This window comes from Akebia trifoliata, chromosome 8, assembly GCF_017979445.1.
Source record: "Akebia trifoliata isolate Shusen 1 chromosome 8, ASM1797944v1, whole genome shotgun sequence".
NCBI classification, from domain to species: domain Eukaryota; kingdom Viridiplantae; phylum Streptophyta; class Magnoliopsida; order Ranunculales; family Lardizabalaceae; genus Akebia; species Akebia trifoliata.
Window position 1 is genome coordinate 37,919,887 of NC_141382.1, and position 18,282 is coordinate 37,938,168.

General features: G+C 34.2%; 1 protein-coding gene across 1 annotated transcript; it reads left to right on the forward strand.

Moving 5' to 3' along the window:
- Positions 1 to 5,489: 5,489 nt before the first annotated feature.
- LOC147396705 (uncharacterized) lies at positions 5,490 to 12,841 on the forward strand. Its single transcript, XM_086450160.1, has 13 exons — positions 5,490 to 5,518; positions 5,608 to 6,562; positions 6,683 to 6,873; positions 7,015 to 7,122; positions 7,243 to 7,863; positions 7,980 to 8,204; positions 8,296 to 8,395; positions 8,484 to 8,814; positions 8,935 to 9,188; positions 9,386 to 9,448; positions 12,416 to 12,472; positions 12,575 to 12,639; positions 12,733 to 12,841. Exons 1-13 carry the CDS (start codon positions 5,490 to 5,492, stop codon positions 12,839 to 12,841), a joined length of 3,108 nt encoding a protein of 1,035 aa, XP_086306286.1.
- Positions 12,842 to 18,282: the final 5,441 nt, after the last annotated feature.

Genomic DNA, 18,282 nt, shown 5'->3' on the forward strand with positions numbered 1-18,282 from the left:
GACTCGGCAACCACACTGTGAGATGACTCGGACGAGTTTCACGAGTAAACTAACACCCGGTCGACAATGCATGAAAAACATTTTTCTTCCTTCCATAGTGACAAAAGTCGGAGTTCGGTAATAATTCGGCAAGAAAAAGCTACTCAAAAGAGAGAGCTTAGAAAAACAAAATCGGCAAAAGTCGATAAAATTGGGAAAATATCGGATAAAATTATAAAAGGAACACTACAAAAATGGCATTTTTTTGCGGCGGAATGTTAACAGCGTTTTATACAAATCGCCTCTAATTGTTGACCAACACCGGCGTTTTCCAGTAAATCGCTGGGAATACCATACAAATAACGGCATTTCTATAGAAACGCCGTTAATTAATTCGATGAATTTTTAAAAGTATAACAAATGATTTAACGGTGGTTATTATGTGCCGTTAATACATAGGAAACAACGGCGGTTTCTATAGAACCGCGGGGAATACAATATAAATAACGGCGTTTCTACCGAAATGTCGTTAATTAATTCGCTGAATTTTTAAATGTATAACAAATGATTTAACGACGGTTATTATATGCCGTTAATACATAGGAAACAACGGCAGTTTCTATAGAACCGCGGGTAATATAATATAAATAACGGCGTTTCTATTGAAACGTCGTAAATTAATTCGATGAATTTTTAAATGTATAACAAATGTTTTAACGGCGGTTATTATGTGCCGTTAATACATAGGAAACAACGGCGGTTTCTATAGAACCGCGGGTAATACAATATAAATAACGGCGTTTCTATCGAAACGCCGTTAATTAATTTGATGAATTTTTAAATTTATTACAAATGATTTAACGGCGGTTATTATGTGCCGTTAATACATAGGAAACAACGGCATTGTTTATTAGACCGCTGGTAATACCATACGAATAACAGTGTGTTTATAAAAACGTCGTTAATTAATTCGATTAATTTTTAATGCATGAAAACGATATAACGTCGATTATTATGTGCCGCTAATACACATGAAACAACGACATTATTTTATTAAACCGCTGGTAATACCATACGAATATCGGCGTGTTTATAAAAATGTCGTTACTTAATTCGATTAATTTTTTATGCATAAAAACGATATAACATCGATTAACTCGGCAGATCAACTGACTCAACTCCTCATCTCGACCGAGTCATCCTAAAAAAAGAGCCCCATTGGGTAAAAAACTCAACCAATTTAATCGACTATATATGATATTTTTTAGGAGATCTCCTAAAAAATATCATATATAGTCGATTAAATTGGTTGAGTTTTTGACTCAATGTGGTTCATTTTTTAGGATGACTCGGTCGAGATACATCTAGATGTATCTTAAAAATACTTATATGTTAAATATATTTATTTATTTCATCTAAGTAGACTTGCAAATTTTTTATCCTTAGAAGTAGTTGGACATTTGATTCGATTCAAGCTCTCGAGTTTAAAAACTGTGTAAAATTTCATGTTGATTAAATACACTTGAAAACCTGACTCAGTTTAGATGTTCATAAACTTAGAGGTGTCAATGGATAGTTGAAAATTCGAAAAATCGAATATTATCAGAAATTTTTTGATATCGAATTCAAATTCGGAGTAATATATAATATATAATAATATCCGATTCGAAGTAATATATAATATATATTATTTTATTTGATTAATTTTTTATATAAATACTATAATATATATTATTTTATTTTATTTATTTATTATATAAATAATATAATAATTATTTTTAATAATGAAAAATTAATTGAATAAGGAAAAGTTATGTTTTTTTTTTTTTATATACAAATAATTCGAATTTGAATAGGATATTATGTTATATCTGATAGGATAATCGGATTTGAATTCGGATAGAATTTTAGAATATCCGTCAGATTCGAATCTGAATTTGGATTCAGATATTATTGCATCCGATCCGATAAGCATCCGTTGACAACCTTACATAGAGTTGAATCTCAACTCATTTAAATAGAGTAAAACAAAAGAGTTTCTATCACCACACCAACTTTTGCTAACGTCACCCAATTCATATGTAAATCAGCCAAAGAGTTTGCTAATAGAGAGTTTCTATTAGAGGCATTTTTGCTGCAAACCGCTGCCAAAAAGATGAAATCAGTGGCGTTTTTTGCGAAATCGACGACGAATCACCAATTATTTTTGGCGCCAAGCTTCGATTTTATTTCCTCTCTCCCTCTTACACCATTCCATCTTCCTATCGCACTCTCTCTATTTCACCCTCTGTTTCATTCCATCTTCCTCTCGCACTCTCTCTCTGTCTATATCGCACTCTCTCTATTTCACTCTCTCACCCTAACTCTCAATCTCTGCTTCTCATACCCTCTTCGTTTTTGTTATAATTTTCATCGCTACAAAAGACGTAGTAGCTCAACTCGTTGCTGTTTTTTTACCAAGGCTCTGCAAATTTGAGGTTTGTGAAGGTTTTGTTTTTTAAATATCATTTATTTTGATAAATCTCATTTACTTCTTGAATGTTATTTTTTTCATGAATGTTGGAGTTTTTGTTCTTTTTCTTTATAGAACTATGAATTTTTTTCTTAATAGAACTATGTCCACAAGTATGATTTACTTCAGTATTTTGTAACAAAATTGATGTAGATTTTTAAGAGTTGAATATTTTATGGGATACATTTGAATTCAATTAGGTGTGTGAATTTTCCTTCTAATTTTTTGTAGAAATTGGTTGGTTGATTTATTTTTCCTTTGATGACTTACATTGTATTTGGATAGAGCTTATTGACAACTTCTGCTCTTGTGCGGAGCTAGCAAACGTTTGGATAGAGTTCATTGACATTTTTGTTCTTACATAGAGAGATTTTTACTTTTTGGTGAAAAACTCCAAAATCCTACTTTTGCGTGGAAAGATTTTTTGCTCTTCTGTGGAGAGGTTGGACTCTTGCTCTTGCGAGGAGAGGATTTATGATTTCAATCATCCAAAATATTCTAACAAATTATTAGAGAAAAATAAATATTAAATTTATCAAATCCTGTAGAAATATAGTGATCAATTTGCATGTTTTAATTTTTTTTTTTTTTTTAAATGCATGTTTAGTTTATTTGGGAGATAATAAAACCCTTAGTACAAGAACACCATTAATAGAGATGAAATATTTGATGATGTGTTCAAGGAAGAAAAGATTATAGAAATGGAAGTACATAGGGACCATTGGACTCCAATCATGAAGGTCACATTCTTTTAATGGAATTGCATGTCTTGGATATCATTAATGGAGTATTTCGGGGATATTACAATAAAAATAAAAATAAATTGATCGTGTTCCATTCGTTTTAAAAATTAGTCCAATATCACAGACTTCTAGCATATCTTTTGTACATCATTATAACTTCAAATAACTATCTCTAACAACTATAATGATTATTTTAAATATTTTTGATGTATTGTTAACATCACATTCAATTGATCGTAAAATAAGGAGATTTTGATTATTTATGTCAATCAGTAGATAGAATCGTCCTTTTACTCAACAAGTTGAAAATGTGTGTATTCTGATCATTTAAAAATAAATGGTGTTATGGTGCCCAAGACAATGTATAAAATGTGACCAATTTAAAAAATGTACAGTTTGAGAGAGTTTGCTCAAATTTAGGAGAGAAATGCAAGATCGACAAAAGACTTATTTAGTTTTCGATGTGCCATTTAGACACTCTAAAACAATAAATAGATTATGAATAGGAAGATGATGGACTACCTGCATTGGACACTACGCTGAAGTGGCAATGCATAGAGAATCATTGATTTTTAAACTTGTATCTCAAGGAAATAAATCTATGCTTATCAGTATACTCCAATGTAGGCAGTGTATCATGACTTTGATGAATATTCCATTTGATATCATGTTTTAAATGCAATAGAATTCAATGCGATATTTTGATTCGCCTTACTTTGCATCTTTGATCAATAGAGTGTGGGGTAGCAACAATTAAGGGTTAAGTTTTATGGGATTTATTCTGTTCTTGGTAATTTGATATTTATAGATACCCAACTTCTAGTGGGTATTATTGAACTAGTTTTTTTTTCATGAATTTTGAAGTTTTTGTTCCTTTTTCTTTATAGAACTATGCATTTCTTTGGTAAAATTGTTACTTGGATGCTGGGTTTTGTGTAGAATCTTGAATTGGGTATGCTTATACAGGTTTTAAGAAATTTATGGAGAAATTTTTTGATTTTTGATTAATAATTAAGGGTTAAGTTTTATGGGTTTTGTTCTGTTTCTAGTAATTTGATATTTAAAGATACCCAACTTGTATTGAGGAATGTCTCAACACGAAATCTTATATTATTGTTTACTAGTTTATGTTATAGCGTAAACTTGGATCTATTTCTTGAGGGTTGGAATTTTCTTATTTGTCTGGTAATTTGAGTTATTGAAATTAAATTTGGAGGGTTAACAAGATTGATAAACCTACTGCCCCATTAGATGAAAGTGTAGATTATGCAATAGTGGATCAAAGAAGGATAACTTTATGTAAGCACCTAATCAGATTGTAAAACTTATTTCTCTCTATTTTTTTTTGGATAGATTGTAATCTTATTTCTCTTAATTCTAGATTTACTCGATAAATCTAGAATATATATTAACTTCATATTTTATTACACTTCTGTGCCCTATTGATTGCTTATAAAGCATAGCCAATGACTTGTCAGATGGCCTGTCCAATGACATGTCGGATGGCCTGCTAAATGGCCTGTTGGATGGCCTGCCTAATGGCTTGTCCAATGTGGCATGTCGGATGGCCTACCAAATGGCCTGTCCAATGGCCTGTCGGATGACTTGCCTAATGGCATGTCGGATGGCCTGTCGGATGGCCTGTCGGATGGCCTATTGGATGGCCTATTGGATGGCCTGTCGGATGGCTTGCAAATAACCTTATGGATGGCTTGCCAATATTACCTATTTTTGAAAATTTTAAAAATAATTAAGACAAAATTGGAATGTAAAACTTCATTCTCTTCTCTTCCCTTCTCGTCTCTCCACTTTTGGAGAGAATCAAATTTTACATTTTTTCATTCTCTTCCCCCCACTTTTCTTCTCTTCTCTCCCCACTTAACAATCCAAACAGGAGAAAGGAAGGGAAAGTTGCATATTTTATCTTCTCTTCTTTTTTCTCAATTCAAACAGACTGTTAATCGCAATCTTCTGTAAGAGACTAATAAAAAATAACTGACGTACCATTTTCTTTAACTTCTTGTCAATTTTTTTCCTAAAAACCTTTTGATCATGTTGAATCATACACTTTACTTATGGTTAGAAGATAAGAACAAAATATATATAATTTTTTATAATAAATAAATAGAAAGAACATACCGTACATACATGGATGGAGTCACACTACACATGAAACTTAATACATTCGATCTTACCCCATTTTTTTTTATGAATTTTTTGTTTCTGTGTTTCAGTGTCAATTTCTTTTACGGACAATGGATAAGAGTTGGATTCGAAAGTCGAGGTATGTTGATATATCATATCATGATTGATTTGATGTCACCATATTGTAATGTTGATGTATTGTTCGCATGAACTTGTTGAATGTGTTAGGATTAGTCAAGAATATATCGAAGGGGTAAAAAGATTCATTCAGTTTGCTTTTGAACGTGGAGCCACTGTTGACGAGAAGTTGAAGTGTCCATGTTCTAAATGCAATAACGTGTACTACCAGAACAAACAAAATGCATATGACCATATGATCTGTTACGGGTTCGACAAGAATAACACTAGATGGTTATTCCACGGTGAAGATACTGAGTCGTCATCATCTAGAGGTCAGAATTCAGATTCATATGATCGATCAAACAATGCAATGAGAAATGAAAGTGGGGATGGAATGGGAGATCTATTGGATGATATTTTCAGAATGCCAAATGCAGAATGTAATGTAACTGGTAATCGTATAGAAATACCAAATAGCGAGGTAAACGTAGAAATTGAGAAATTTTACAAGTTGATAAACGATATGGAGAAAGAGTTGTATCCTGGTTGTACAAAATTCAACAAATTATCGTTCATAGTTAAACTATTTCACATCAAGTGCCTTAGTGGATGGAGCAATAAGTCATTTACAATGTTGCTTGACTTGTTGAGGGAGGTGCTCCCGAATGGGTCGACGTTGCCAGAAAATTTCAGTCAGACAAAAAAGATTATCTCAGATTTAGGTCTTGACTATAATAAGATACATGCGTGCCCCAATGATTGCATGATATATTGGAGAGAGACTAGCGAGAAACAAGTTTGTGACACATGTGGTGCTTCTAGATGGAAAATGGACGAAGATCAATCGAGAGGGAAAAGGAAAAAAAGTCTAGCTAAGATACTACGTTATTTTCCATTAAAACTAAGGCTGCAAAGACTTTTTATGTCATCAAAGACAGCTTCTGACATGAGGTGGCATGACGAGTGTCGAACCAAGAATGGTCTTTTAAGGCATCCAGCAGACTCAATAGCATGGAGCCATTTTGATAATTGCAATCCGTCATTCGCTTTAGATGTTCGTAATGTTAGACTTGGGTTGGCTAGTGACGATTTCAATCTGTTCAGAACTATGAGCATTAGTCACAGCACATAGCCTGTGATATTGATTCCATATAACTTACCCCCATGGATGTGTATGAAACAGTCAAACATGATTTTGTCCATATTAATCCCTGGTCCTACTGGTCCTAGAAACAACATAGATGTATATATGAGGCCTTTGGTGGAAGAATTGAAAGAATTATGGGAAAGTGGATTAATGACATATGACGCATCAAGAAATGAGACATTTCAGATGCGTGCAGGTTTGCTATGGACGATTAGTGACTTTCCTGGGTATGCGATGCTATCAGGTTGGAGTACAAAAAGAAAACTTGCATGTCCGATTTGCAATAAAGACACATGCAGTCGTTATTTGCGAAAAGGAAAAAACCATTGTTACATGGGACATCGTAAATTTTTACCACTGCAACACAGGTTTCGAAGAGATAAGAAATCATTCGATGGTATGATAGAAAATAGGTCCCGACCAAACTATGTGGCTGGATATGACATTGTAAACCTGTTGGATGGAATTGTATTCAAGTATGGAAAACACACTGCGAGAAAACGACAAAGACAAGCAAGAGAGGACATCATGCCATTTAATTGGAAGAAGTTGAGCATATTATTCAAATGACCATACTGGAGTACTAATTTATTAAGACACAATCTGGACGTGATGCATATTGAGAAGAATGTGTGTGATAATGTAATTGGTACGTTGTTAAATATAGAAGGCAAGTCGAAAGACAACTTAAAGGCTCGTCTAGACTTGGTAGAAATGGGCGTAAGGAACACACTTCACCCACAAATAGTGTCTTCAACAAATAAGGTATATCTTCCAACTGCATGTTTTTCAATAGACAAACGTGAAAAAGAGTTGTTTTGTAAGGTACTGAAGAATATTAAGGTCCCAGATGGTTATTCTTCCAATATCGCCAGATGTGTTAATGTAAAAGAGCGTAAAATAACTGGTTTGAAGAGTCATGACTCACATGTCTTAATGCAACAATTATTGCCATTGGCGGTCAGACGATCACTGTCCAAGAATGTCATTGCCGTAATCATTGAATTGAGTAGTTTCTTTCGTGAATTATGTTTCAAGATATGTCATGTTCAGGAACTACATCGACTGGAAGAACGTATTATATTGACACTATGTAGTTTAGAACGAATCTTCCCGCCTGCATTCTTTGATATTATGGTGCATCTGCCAATCCACTTGGCCGAAGAAGCAAGATTGGGTGGACATGTTCAATATCAATGGATGTATCCCATTGAAAGGTGCACATTATTTACGAGTTTAATACATTTTCTCGCCGTCCTACCAATGAATTAAGTCACATATTTTTTTTTTGATATAGGTATTTGTACAGACTTAAGTCTTATGTACGTAATAGAGCTCAACCGGAAGGGTCAATAGCTGAAGGGTACTTGGCTGAGGAATGTCTGGCATTTTGTTCGAGATATCTACATAATATTGAGACAAGGTTGAATCGGCCACTTAGGAATTACGACTATTCCACGATCGGAAGTATAGTGCCATTTCATTTAAGTGAATTGGAAAGGGAACAAGCACATAGTTACATATTGATCAACAATGACAAAGTTACCAATTACATAGAGTAAGTTGATATTTTTACGGCACAATTAACATTATATACAAATGTAACATATTCTACAATCTAACATGTGTAATACTTAATGGTTAAACAGACAACTCATGCGATCGATTATGATGCAATTGCCACACACACGTGCTCATGACTTGCAGAAGTTACAGAATAAACAATTTACTAGTTGGTTCAAGAATCATGTAAGTGAGATGATTCAAAGTGCAATTACAACTATATTATATTATTTTCAATAATGTAATAATATTGATCCTCTTTGGTTACTAATAGGTGCAATTGTTGAGGAAATCGAAAAATATCGTATCAGATGATATTACGAGCCTAAGCTTAGGTCCACAAAATATGACGAAGAGGTATAAGGGGTATGTTTTGAACGGATTTAGATTTTGTATTTCAGACAAGGAGAAAGGTTGTAAATGTCAAAATAGTGGGATTGCAGTTACTGCATCCACTACAAGTTATGCAAGTAGTAGAGATCAAAGACCCGTAACAGGAAATGTAACATACTACGGACGTTTAACAAACATTATTGAGTTGACGTATTCTCCAAGTCTTAAGTTTATACTGTTTAAGTGCGATTGGGTTGATGTTACTGTTATGGGTAGATGAATAAGGGTTGATGAGCATGGGTTCACACTTGTGAATTTCAATCGACTATTATTACAATCGAGAGATGAACCATATGTCTTAGCTGCACAAACACAACAAGTATTCTATGTAGAAGATCCTATAGAATCAGATTGGCATGTTGTTGTGAAGGCTAAACCTAGAGACTTGTATGACATGAGTGTGGTGAATATTGATGAAGAAGAGGATATATGGGAACCTCAGCCATTTGGTGTTTGTCAAGATAGAAATGTCATTAAACAAGGTGATGATGGTGATGTCATTTGGGTTAGAGATGATGTACCAGGAATTACTCTCGATGCACCTTCTCAATTGTTATTTGAACAACCCCCACGTACAATCAATTCTGTTGATGGTTCAGACAATACTGACATTGAAGATTAAAAACTATACTCATGATTTGTTGTTTGTAAGGGTTCCACAATCAATCAAAGTTTAGAATGTTAATTGGTATGCTTATTTGGATAGAAATGACTACTAATTATTTAATTTATTTTTCATATAATTTATTGTGTGCTAACTTTTTTGTTTATTGCATGTCTTAGATGGACCCTTCAGAGGATGAGTCTGATAATCTCACACAGATGGTTATGAACCTGTCACGATGTGTAAGTAAAAAATTTATATTTATTTAATTTTTAGATATATAAACATAACATATCTGATAATTTGATATGTTTATTGTAGTTTGGTGACACGTTCCCTACTCCACTGGGCTGTACGTTCCCAACTCCACCGAACTCATCGACACAGTTGCCAGATGATTGATTTGATGCGTTCTTTTGTTAGAAAAACTTCTAAATTAGTTAACTTTATTAGTTTTATTAAGTGAATTTTGTGTTTTGGATGATGGTGTATGATACTTTCTTTTTGAGATAAACTTATGATTTTGTTAGTTTGCTTACTTATGAAAAACTTATGATAATGGTCTGTAAATATTAAAAATTAGGATTGTGTCCATTACTAGCCTAAATAGATGAAATGGACTGGAAGATTTAGCAAATCAGTAGGTATGGCATTCTTATCCTTTATGTGTGCAAGTTGTTTGCATGAAATGGATCACTACATAGACTTTTTTACCTACATATATTTTATGATTTCTTTTATAACTATTTTTTTGTTAGCTAACCCCTTTTTAACTCCGCCAATGTAAAATTATATATTTTACATTGCCGGTCCCAAGCCCGGATAAAGGAGGAGGGAAAAGGGTGGTCCGAAGCCCGGATGACTGTTGGAGCTGGAATTTCTGTTGTTAACTATTGATAGTACAAGGCTTTTAAGAGGTAACTATAACTTTGAAGTATCCAAGTATGATAGTTTAGAACATTTATAATGCTAGGATAGTTTATTGGTATTACTTGCTTATTCATTCCTTCTCTTACTACTTCAACTCTGTTTGTTCATTTACATTTGTTGTAATGGTTTGGAAAATATAGTAATGGTTTGACCATAATATGTTTAATTTCTTTCTAAAAAGAAACAAATTTGCAATAGAACTTCTTAATGTAATTCTGAATAATCTTGGTTGGCTTTAGTTGAATGGTTATTATAGTTATCCTTGTCCTTCTTTTGTGTATTGAATACAATTAATTTTCTCTAATAGAAAAGATAATGTTAAGTTAGGTCTTAACAAATTGATAGACATTTTCTTACTTCTAGTATGCTCAATTCCATCATTAATGCTTGATATGCTTATATGCATGGGCTACTTTAACTCCGAAGTCCTTGGAAAAGTGCTCCAAAGTCTATTTCACAACAAGAAAGTTGACAAGAAAGTTGGTGTTTAAATTTATTTACTGAAGCAATCCATTTGCTGCATATGGTCCTCCTTATGCTCACATAAGAATAATTTTTGCTAAATCATTAAGCAACATAACGCCGAACCTAAATTCATATAGTATTTGATATAATTAAAATACTATTGTCCTATTACTTTTGACTTGGTAATTTCAACAGTGAGACCCAATTTAGAGTCTCTTCTGTTGTTTAGCGCCTAAATTTAGGTCTTTACAAGCTTTAGGGATATACAAGCTTCCTCCAATATTCCAAGACAAATCCCAACTCACTAGTATTGCTGACAGTACGAAAATCTCTTTCCCCATTCATTCCAACTTTATTGCTTTCTATATGACGAGAACTTTCTGTTTTGAATGCATGTTGACACTAAGCACAATAGTGTCAAGACAGAAAATTTCCCTTGTATTATGCTTATAAGGTCGTGAGCTCATTACACATGGCTCAGTAGTGCTTTCTGTTTTGAATTCAATTTTTTGGTAACAGTTGAACTTTAAATTCAACTAGAACTTATTTCCAATTGTTGAAACTCCACCGCCATTGTTGGCTCAGTAGTGCTAGCTTTCTGTTGCTAGTTCTATTTCCTTTTGTAGCGCACCCTGTGTAGTGCAGTCAGTCAAAATGAGCAGGTGTTGCATAGTGTAACCCATGCGTATTAGTATAGTTTGCCTGTTTTTCTCTCATTCATAGTGAAAAAAAACTATGTGAACTACTCTAAAAAAAAATATCATGCTAATTTCAGATTATATCCCCCATGTGTCTAACCTTCAAGTTGGTTCAGATTATTTGTGAGGCTAGTGGTGTGAAGGACATCTAGAGGTAGATTCCATTTCAAGATTAACAACATGCATTTTGGACACTCCGAATAATCCCTTATAGAGTCTTGGTCAGTGAGGGTCAGAAAATGCCAAGCAAAGATAGGCAACATATCCAATTTCTTCTTTTTTTTAAAAAAAAAATTACATATATACATGATTATATGTGTAGTAGATTTTATTGGGGTTTTATTTTTTCTTATCCACACATGGAAACAGTGACACACTTGGCCCATGTCCAATACAATCATGAACAAAGGAATTGTAAGGTAAGAGGACGAAGAGTAGAGGATATATGTAGTGTGAGGGAGTGAAGACCACAACTATTCATTTATCCACAAAGTTATCCATAATCTCATCATATATTTTGTATTGCTTCAAACTCACTCTTGTTGCTGCTGTTCTCACATATCACCAATCAACAACATGGCTTCGGCTACTCTCTTTGTAGCCAATTCATCTCTTTAGGTCTATTTTTTTTGCACTTATAATTATAAAGTGTTGTTCTTAATTATTAGTTGCTCAGTTAGTATTATATGATTAAATGTGCTGTGTTTTGTTTAATCTTTAATGGGGTGGTGTGTGGGCAGGCCAATATGTTTTGTTTAATCTTTAGGGTTGCAAAATATTCAAGCAGGATATTTGGGCTTTTCTGTGATGGGCTGCCATCTATCTTGGTTATTCTTCTTTGGCTGAAATAGAAGCAGCTCCTCCAACAGCCGAACTAGAACCTATACGGTCCAATTACAGCCAGGTATTAGTTTATATGCTTTTTGTTATTTTGCCCATCCAGTTTTTCCTACCTTATACATTTCTGTGAGAGATAAACGCCAATTCTCCAAGGTAACAAGAATTCTACATTTTCCTGTTTTTATGTTTTATTGGTTTCAAATAGAACTCTAAATAAAATTTTATTGATTTTAATCATATAAATACATTAATGACTTTCACAATGTTTCATTGCAGGTCTTGCTCCTTTGCTTTACCTTATGTACTCTTAGTTATACATCAAGCAATGCTTTGGTATTCTTTAATCTTTTGCTAATATTTGTGTACTTAACCAACATGATATTCTCAAGTCAACTTATCTATGTATCATAAGTTCCGTGGTGAATGAATATGTAGATTCATGCCTTTCGTTTGAGCATATTTTTTGCAACAAATAACCGTACAATAGTATTAAAGGAGATGTATGTAAGCTGTCATCTCTGTTTATTGTTAGATCTGTAAAAAATTGCAGCCAGATAATGCGTTCTCTTTTTGTTGTGGTTTTGTTACTCTAGGTTCCAACAATGGCGTTCATATGCAGGATCAAAACCAATAATGCTGCCTTCCTTGGCAAAGCTATCTCCACTACAAGACAAACCTGTAAAGAAGAGCACACAAATCTGATTGTAGTTCACTCATAAGAAGACCATTACATTGAACAAGATTGATAGCAACATAGGATAGTCCATCGTCCCATATCGATAAAATGAACCTGGTGCTGTTTTTTTAACCCAAATTAAGCTGAAAGTTTGACAATAATATGCTAGCCAATAATTCTCTTGTACAATTAGAAAAATAATGTCTCATTCCTTGTGCAGGGTGATGCGGCATTAGTGCGTATGATCACTCTCATCTGTTCTTCCTAAGGCTGAACATGACCGACCACTTCTTGAGGTAAGTACCCCTCTTTCACCTAGCTCAAGCTGGCCAACATCTTGTTTGTGTTGCTGATGAGCCACTCTGTTCTACTTTCTTTACTATTAGTTTTATAATCATCAGCATAGCATATATATTCTAAATCTCCTTTTTCAGATTAGACTTCTTTGTTGTTTTAAGACCGTCAAATATGGGCTTTTTTGACATAGTGTATGCCAATCCACAAGTAGAAAATCCAAATTCCATCCGCTCCTAACATAAATTTTGGAGGTGTATTTAATACACCTTAACGTGTACCGGACACAAATTAACAGCACCCTAATAACAATATATTCTTAAATTGTTAGTACACAAACACTTTCAGTAGTTTAGTATATCATAAATCTATGAAGGAGGTCCATGTTCTGAAATACACAATACCTTCAGAATAACGGACTCATATGCAGGATCAAAACCAATAATGCTGCCTTCATGGGTTTTATTGAGTTTTAGTAGGTCTTTACGTTTCTATTTTAATAATAGTAAAGGTCAAGAGATAGGACACATTTTAAAAACACACGGGTATCTCAAATGTGCACAAGAGCACGGAAGGATGACATGTACAAAGGCCATTCTTTCAAGCTATCTACTTCAAAGCTTTTTCTCAAGAAAGGTTAGACCCTAATTATATATGGGTTTGAGTGTTAAATTTGATTGACATGTATATTTGTGCTTATATATTGGTTTAGATGAACTTCTAATGTTTTTTCTTTTCTCATCAATGAAATATGATGAATTAAGCAAAACATAGTTGTGTAAAAGGTGCGCGACAATGAATGCTAAATTGAGGTATGCTCCAAAGTTGATATCCACTCATTGAAGTTTGAGGGTGCTTTGTACCATTGTTAGATTTTCAATGAATGAATGATCTAATTGGCTTATGTTGTTGCAATGTCTGGGTAACTTTTCATCAGCTTCATGTGTACAGATATTTTGTTTGATCTATCATGGCATTGTTATATAAGGTACATAACATATTAATTAAATTAGCCCATTGTAAACAATCGTATCTGATATGGATACACCACCAATTTTGAGGTTGCCATGTAACATATGCTAGGTAAGCCCACATGAAAGGATTTTAAATTTAAGTTGTGGGTTTCTCATAAGATGGCTGGGTGCTGGTTTTCCTTTCCATGGTCTTGAAATTCACCAACTTATTGTTCCTTAATGTGTTCCCACCCAAATAACCTTAGCTTATAATAGGAGCACTTTGTTTTGAATGCTTATACCTTAGTGTTCCCTAGAACTAGATCTAGATGATTCCTCTCTTTTAAGGGTCTTTGCTTCTTTATGAGTGATATTTTTCATACAAAATATTGACATGGATTTACTATTTTCTGTTTATAACTTTATGTTACTGTACACATAGGTCTCATAAATGAACACATGTGAAGTAACAACATTTGTTGTTGAACAAGCTTTCTTCCATGCCTTCTTGATTGATATGTAGGTTATAGTGCTGTAAGATAAGGCATTTTTAAGACTGGACAATGATAATGCAATGCTAAGCACCTCTGCTCTTTGTGCATATAACTCTGCCATCTGACCAGCCCTTAAGAAAACCTTTGTTTTACCAATCTGCAAACCATTTGGTGATCCTTTCAATAAGTAAAAGCATTTGCATTCACAAAATGTATGGCAATTTATGAGGCACAAACTACATAGATTCAACTTATAGAAGAAAGAGTTTCTTTAGCTAGACAACCAAATGCTTCAGTGCATCTGAATTTTACAAAGGAAGTCAATTCAAGTAAACACCCATGAAAAAAAATGTGGAATTTTTATGTTACATAAATCAGCAAAATAGACCTACTGCACAGTTTCCATTTAGTGGCAAAGAGGTCGCCAGGGCAGTGGATATTGCAACTCCAGTGGACAAAAGTATCTGCACATATATAGCACCATAATTATATCCAATCTCAAACCAATATAAAGCTAATACATGGAAAGAAATCAAGGGAGAAAAACCATAGGACTTACCTACAAATTTTTTTAGTATACCCATCATGAAGAATAAAAAACTCCATAATACATCGTGAAGATGAACTGAACAGGAATGAAACATTAAAATCTATTATTGGTTTGGTGGGAGACTAAAGCAATGATTCCACTGTCTTGTGCAATGCTAGCTTATGATGCCTTATAGACTTCTTTAACTATTATTTAAATTATTTCTAGTAAAGCACTTGAATGGTTTTATGCAATTTTTTATTTTTCTAGAATATTTCGCAAGTGCGTATCTCTAATCTTCTTGTTTTCTGCAATTTTTCTTTTAAGTTTTTGGTCAATGGGGTACCCACCTCTGTTTTTATTGTTTTATTGTTTTATGCATTTTTTTTTGTTTTTTCTGGAATTTTTCACAAATGGGTATCTCTGATAATCTTGTTTCCTGCATTATTTTTGTTTGTTGAAGTTTTGCCCATATGGATACTTCTATTTTAATATTTTTAGTAGGGGAGATATGATTTAGTTCAGTTTATTAAGCTGGTTAAGAAAGCAGGCCTTTATGTTCATCTCAGGATTGGTCCCTATGTTTGTGCTGAATGGAACTTAATTGTTACATCAAATTTCATTCATTTGTAATTAGTACATTTTGTCATAAAATTGCTGTACTATATAATAGTTTAATATATGATAAAGTGATGGTCTATTTTGTATGTATTTTTGTTTATTTTTGAAACCATAAGTCTCTTATAAGATTTGCTCAATTGAATCATAGGTTTAACCAAGCTACAAAGTCTATAATTCAAACTGTCTGAAATGTGCCCAACTGAAATTTGGAGTGGTAGCTTTGCAAAAATTCTATTTGGACAGAGTGGTAGTCGTGTCCTTATTTACATTCTTTTCATTTTCCTCAGTCTTCTTTTGCAGCGTTTGTGCTACACACATATTGCACCATTTTAGTGTAGTGTGGGAGTATCATGTTGTTTCTTTTATTCATTATATGAACTACATATTGTATAAATTGTGGAATCCTTCTCAGGGATTTAGGGAGAGAGGTTATGAAGATGTTGAATTTATATTTCTAGTTAACTAAGCCATTCAAAATTTGTGATGTTGAGTAGTTGAATCGCTCACATTTGTTCTCTTTGGCAGGTTTTGACACCAAACATGTACAATATGCAACTCTAGGAAACCTCCGATCATGCTGCAAATTACAAAGAGAACATGTTTGTATTTGAGGTAAGATTTTAATTAGGCCATTTGGATGCCATGCGTAAGATCTAGATGTTCATTAATTTGTTGGGTGTTAATAGGCTGGGTTGGTGTGATAGGCTTCAAGGCCCATCCTTCTATGAGCTTGTGCTACATCTTGTTGGTCTGTCAGGTCAGGCCTGGGTTTGCTTTAACGCCCGCTAGATAATTGGTCAGGCTTGGGTTTGCTTTAACGCCCGCTAGATAATTGGCCAGACCTGGGCCTAACTTTTAGATAGAAGTTTATGCTCACCCACTATACCCAATCTTTACTAGGCTTGGACCGAGTTAAGGCCTATCACGGGTGGCATAGTGTTTGTCCCAACTACTTATGTTGCGAGCCAAGCTTAGGTAGAGCTTGGTCCATCCCGTGTGTCTCATCAACATTCGGCCAACTAAAAGATTCTTCCCATCCTCTTCAAATGATCATATTGGGAGATTTTCTGCATAACCCAAGCCCAAACAAAATGCATCAATTCAACACACGTTGAAATTCTTACATGCTAGTTATCAAGAACACTTTTTGATTTATAGTTCTTTCACCTAATCTTATAATCTCATTGCTTTCCATTTTTATGCGCCTATTTTTCTCCACGTAACTATGTGATCGTGCTATTACAACAAAATAGGTCATTTATTATTAAAGGCTCCTTTATTAGCTTCATCTTTAAATTTTGTCCTAGCATACTGTGCCCTGGTGCCTTTAGGACACTCTTCTCCTCATTATCACTCTCACCTTCTCAACTTTATTCCATGCGCTATAAAAAGTGCCAGTGTGCCAGTTAGCTAAGTGGTAAGACGTGTGGAGAGTCGTTCCCACGTCCTAGGTTCAAACTCCCTTGAACCCATACTTCTCATGCTAACCACTAACCATATTACCTGTCACTGACCACTAATCAAGCATTTACCTATCCCAAAAAAAAAAAAAAAACCTTATTCCATGTGCTTTGTTCAGCATAGATGTTGGATGACAACACCTATTTTCTCTCACAGAAGTTTGCTTTATTCCATGTGCTTTGTTCACCAAAGATTTGGCTATGTCACCCCATATTTTTTTTTTGATAAGTGTAATATATTTGATGAAAAAATGAAGAACAAAGTACAAGGAGGCCGAGGAAGCCTCTCAAAGAGCAACAGCTATGCCACCCCATATTAGCATTTGCTCTCTTGATAACACCTAAGCCTCCCTCATGCCCTGTTATACCTGAGAAGATCAGCCACACATCTATAATGCTCAAGTTTTGGCCTGATTTGGTACCTACAATCATTGAACAATCAATGCGTTATCCCTTTGCACCTGACCTGTGTGGACATGCTGGAACCCAAGAACCCAGAAAGTTGTATCTGTGGTTCATTTCCCCACAAGCTGCTCTCATTTACAAAACTCCTACCTGAACCATACTATTACACGAAAACACATTTTTTGAGGCATCTCATAAAGAGGATCCTGCGAGCAGTTTCTATATCTCCACATGTAGGATAGAAATCCAGAAGTGAGTTTCCCACCAAGACACAATCTTTTGAGATCTTTCTCTTGAATCAGCAAAAGAATGGATCTAAATGCCAATGTGAAAAGCACCGAAACGAGCACAAACAGGTGGTACTATAACCACAGTAACTGGTTTTTCCCCACATACAAACGAGTTAGACAACGCAAATCTCTTCAAATGGTACTTTCTCCTTGAAGTGACAATCAAGTTATGTATGGTAGTCTTATCATAATAAACTGGATTTGAAGCTATATCCTGCTATAGTAACCTAAATCCTCTATGGTGACCTCAACTGACTATTGTCAAATGTTACATGACTACATGTCTATAGCCCGCTGCTGCATTTTGTCTAAGGGTATTGGCTACATCCAGCAAATTTGCAATAGCCTCAGGAAAACTAATGCTCATGTCAGGTGGGAGCTAGCATAACTTCTAGATCTATCTAATAGCCCAGCTATGAGA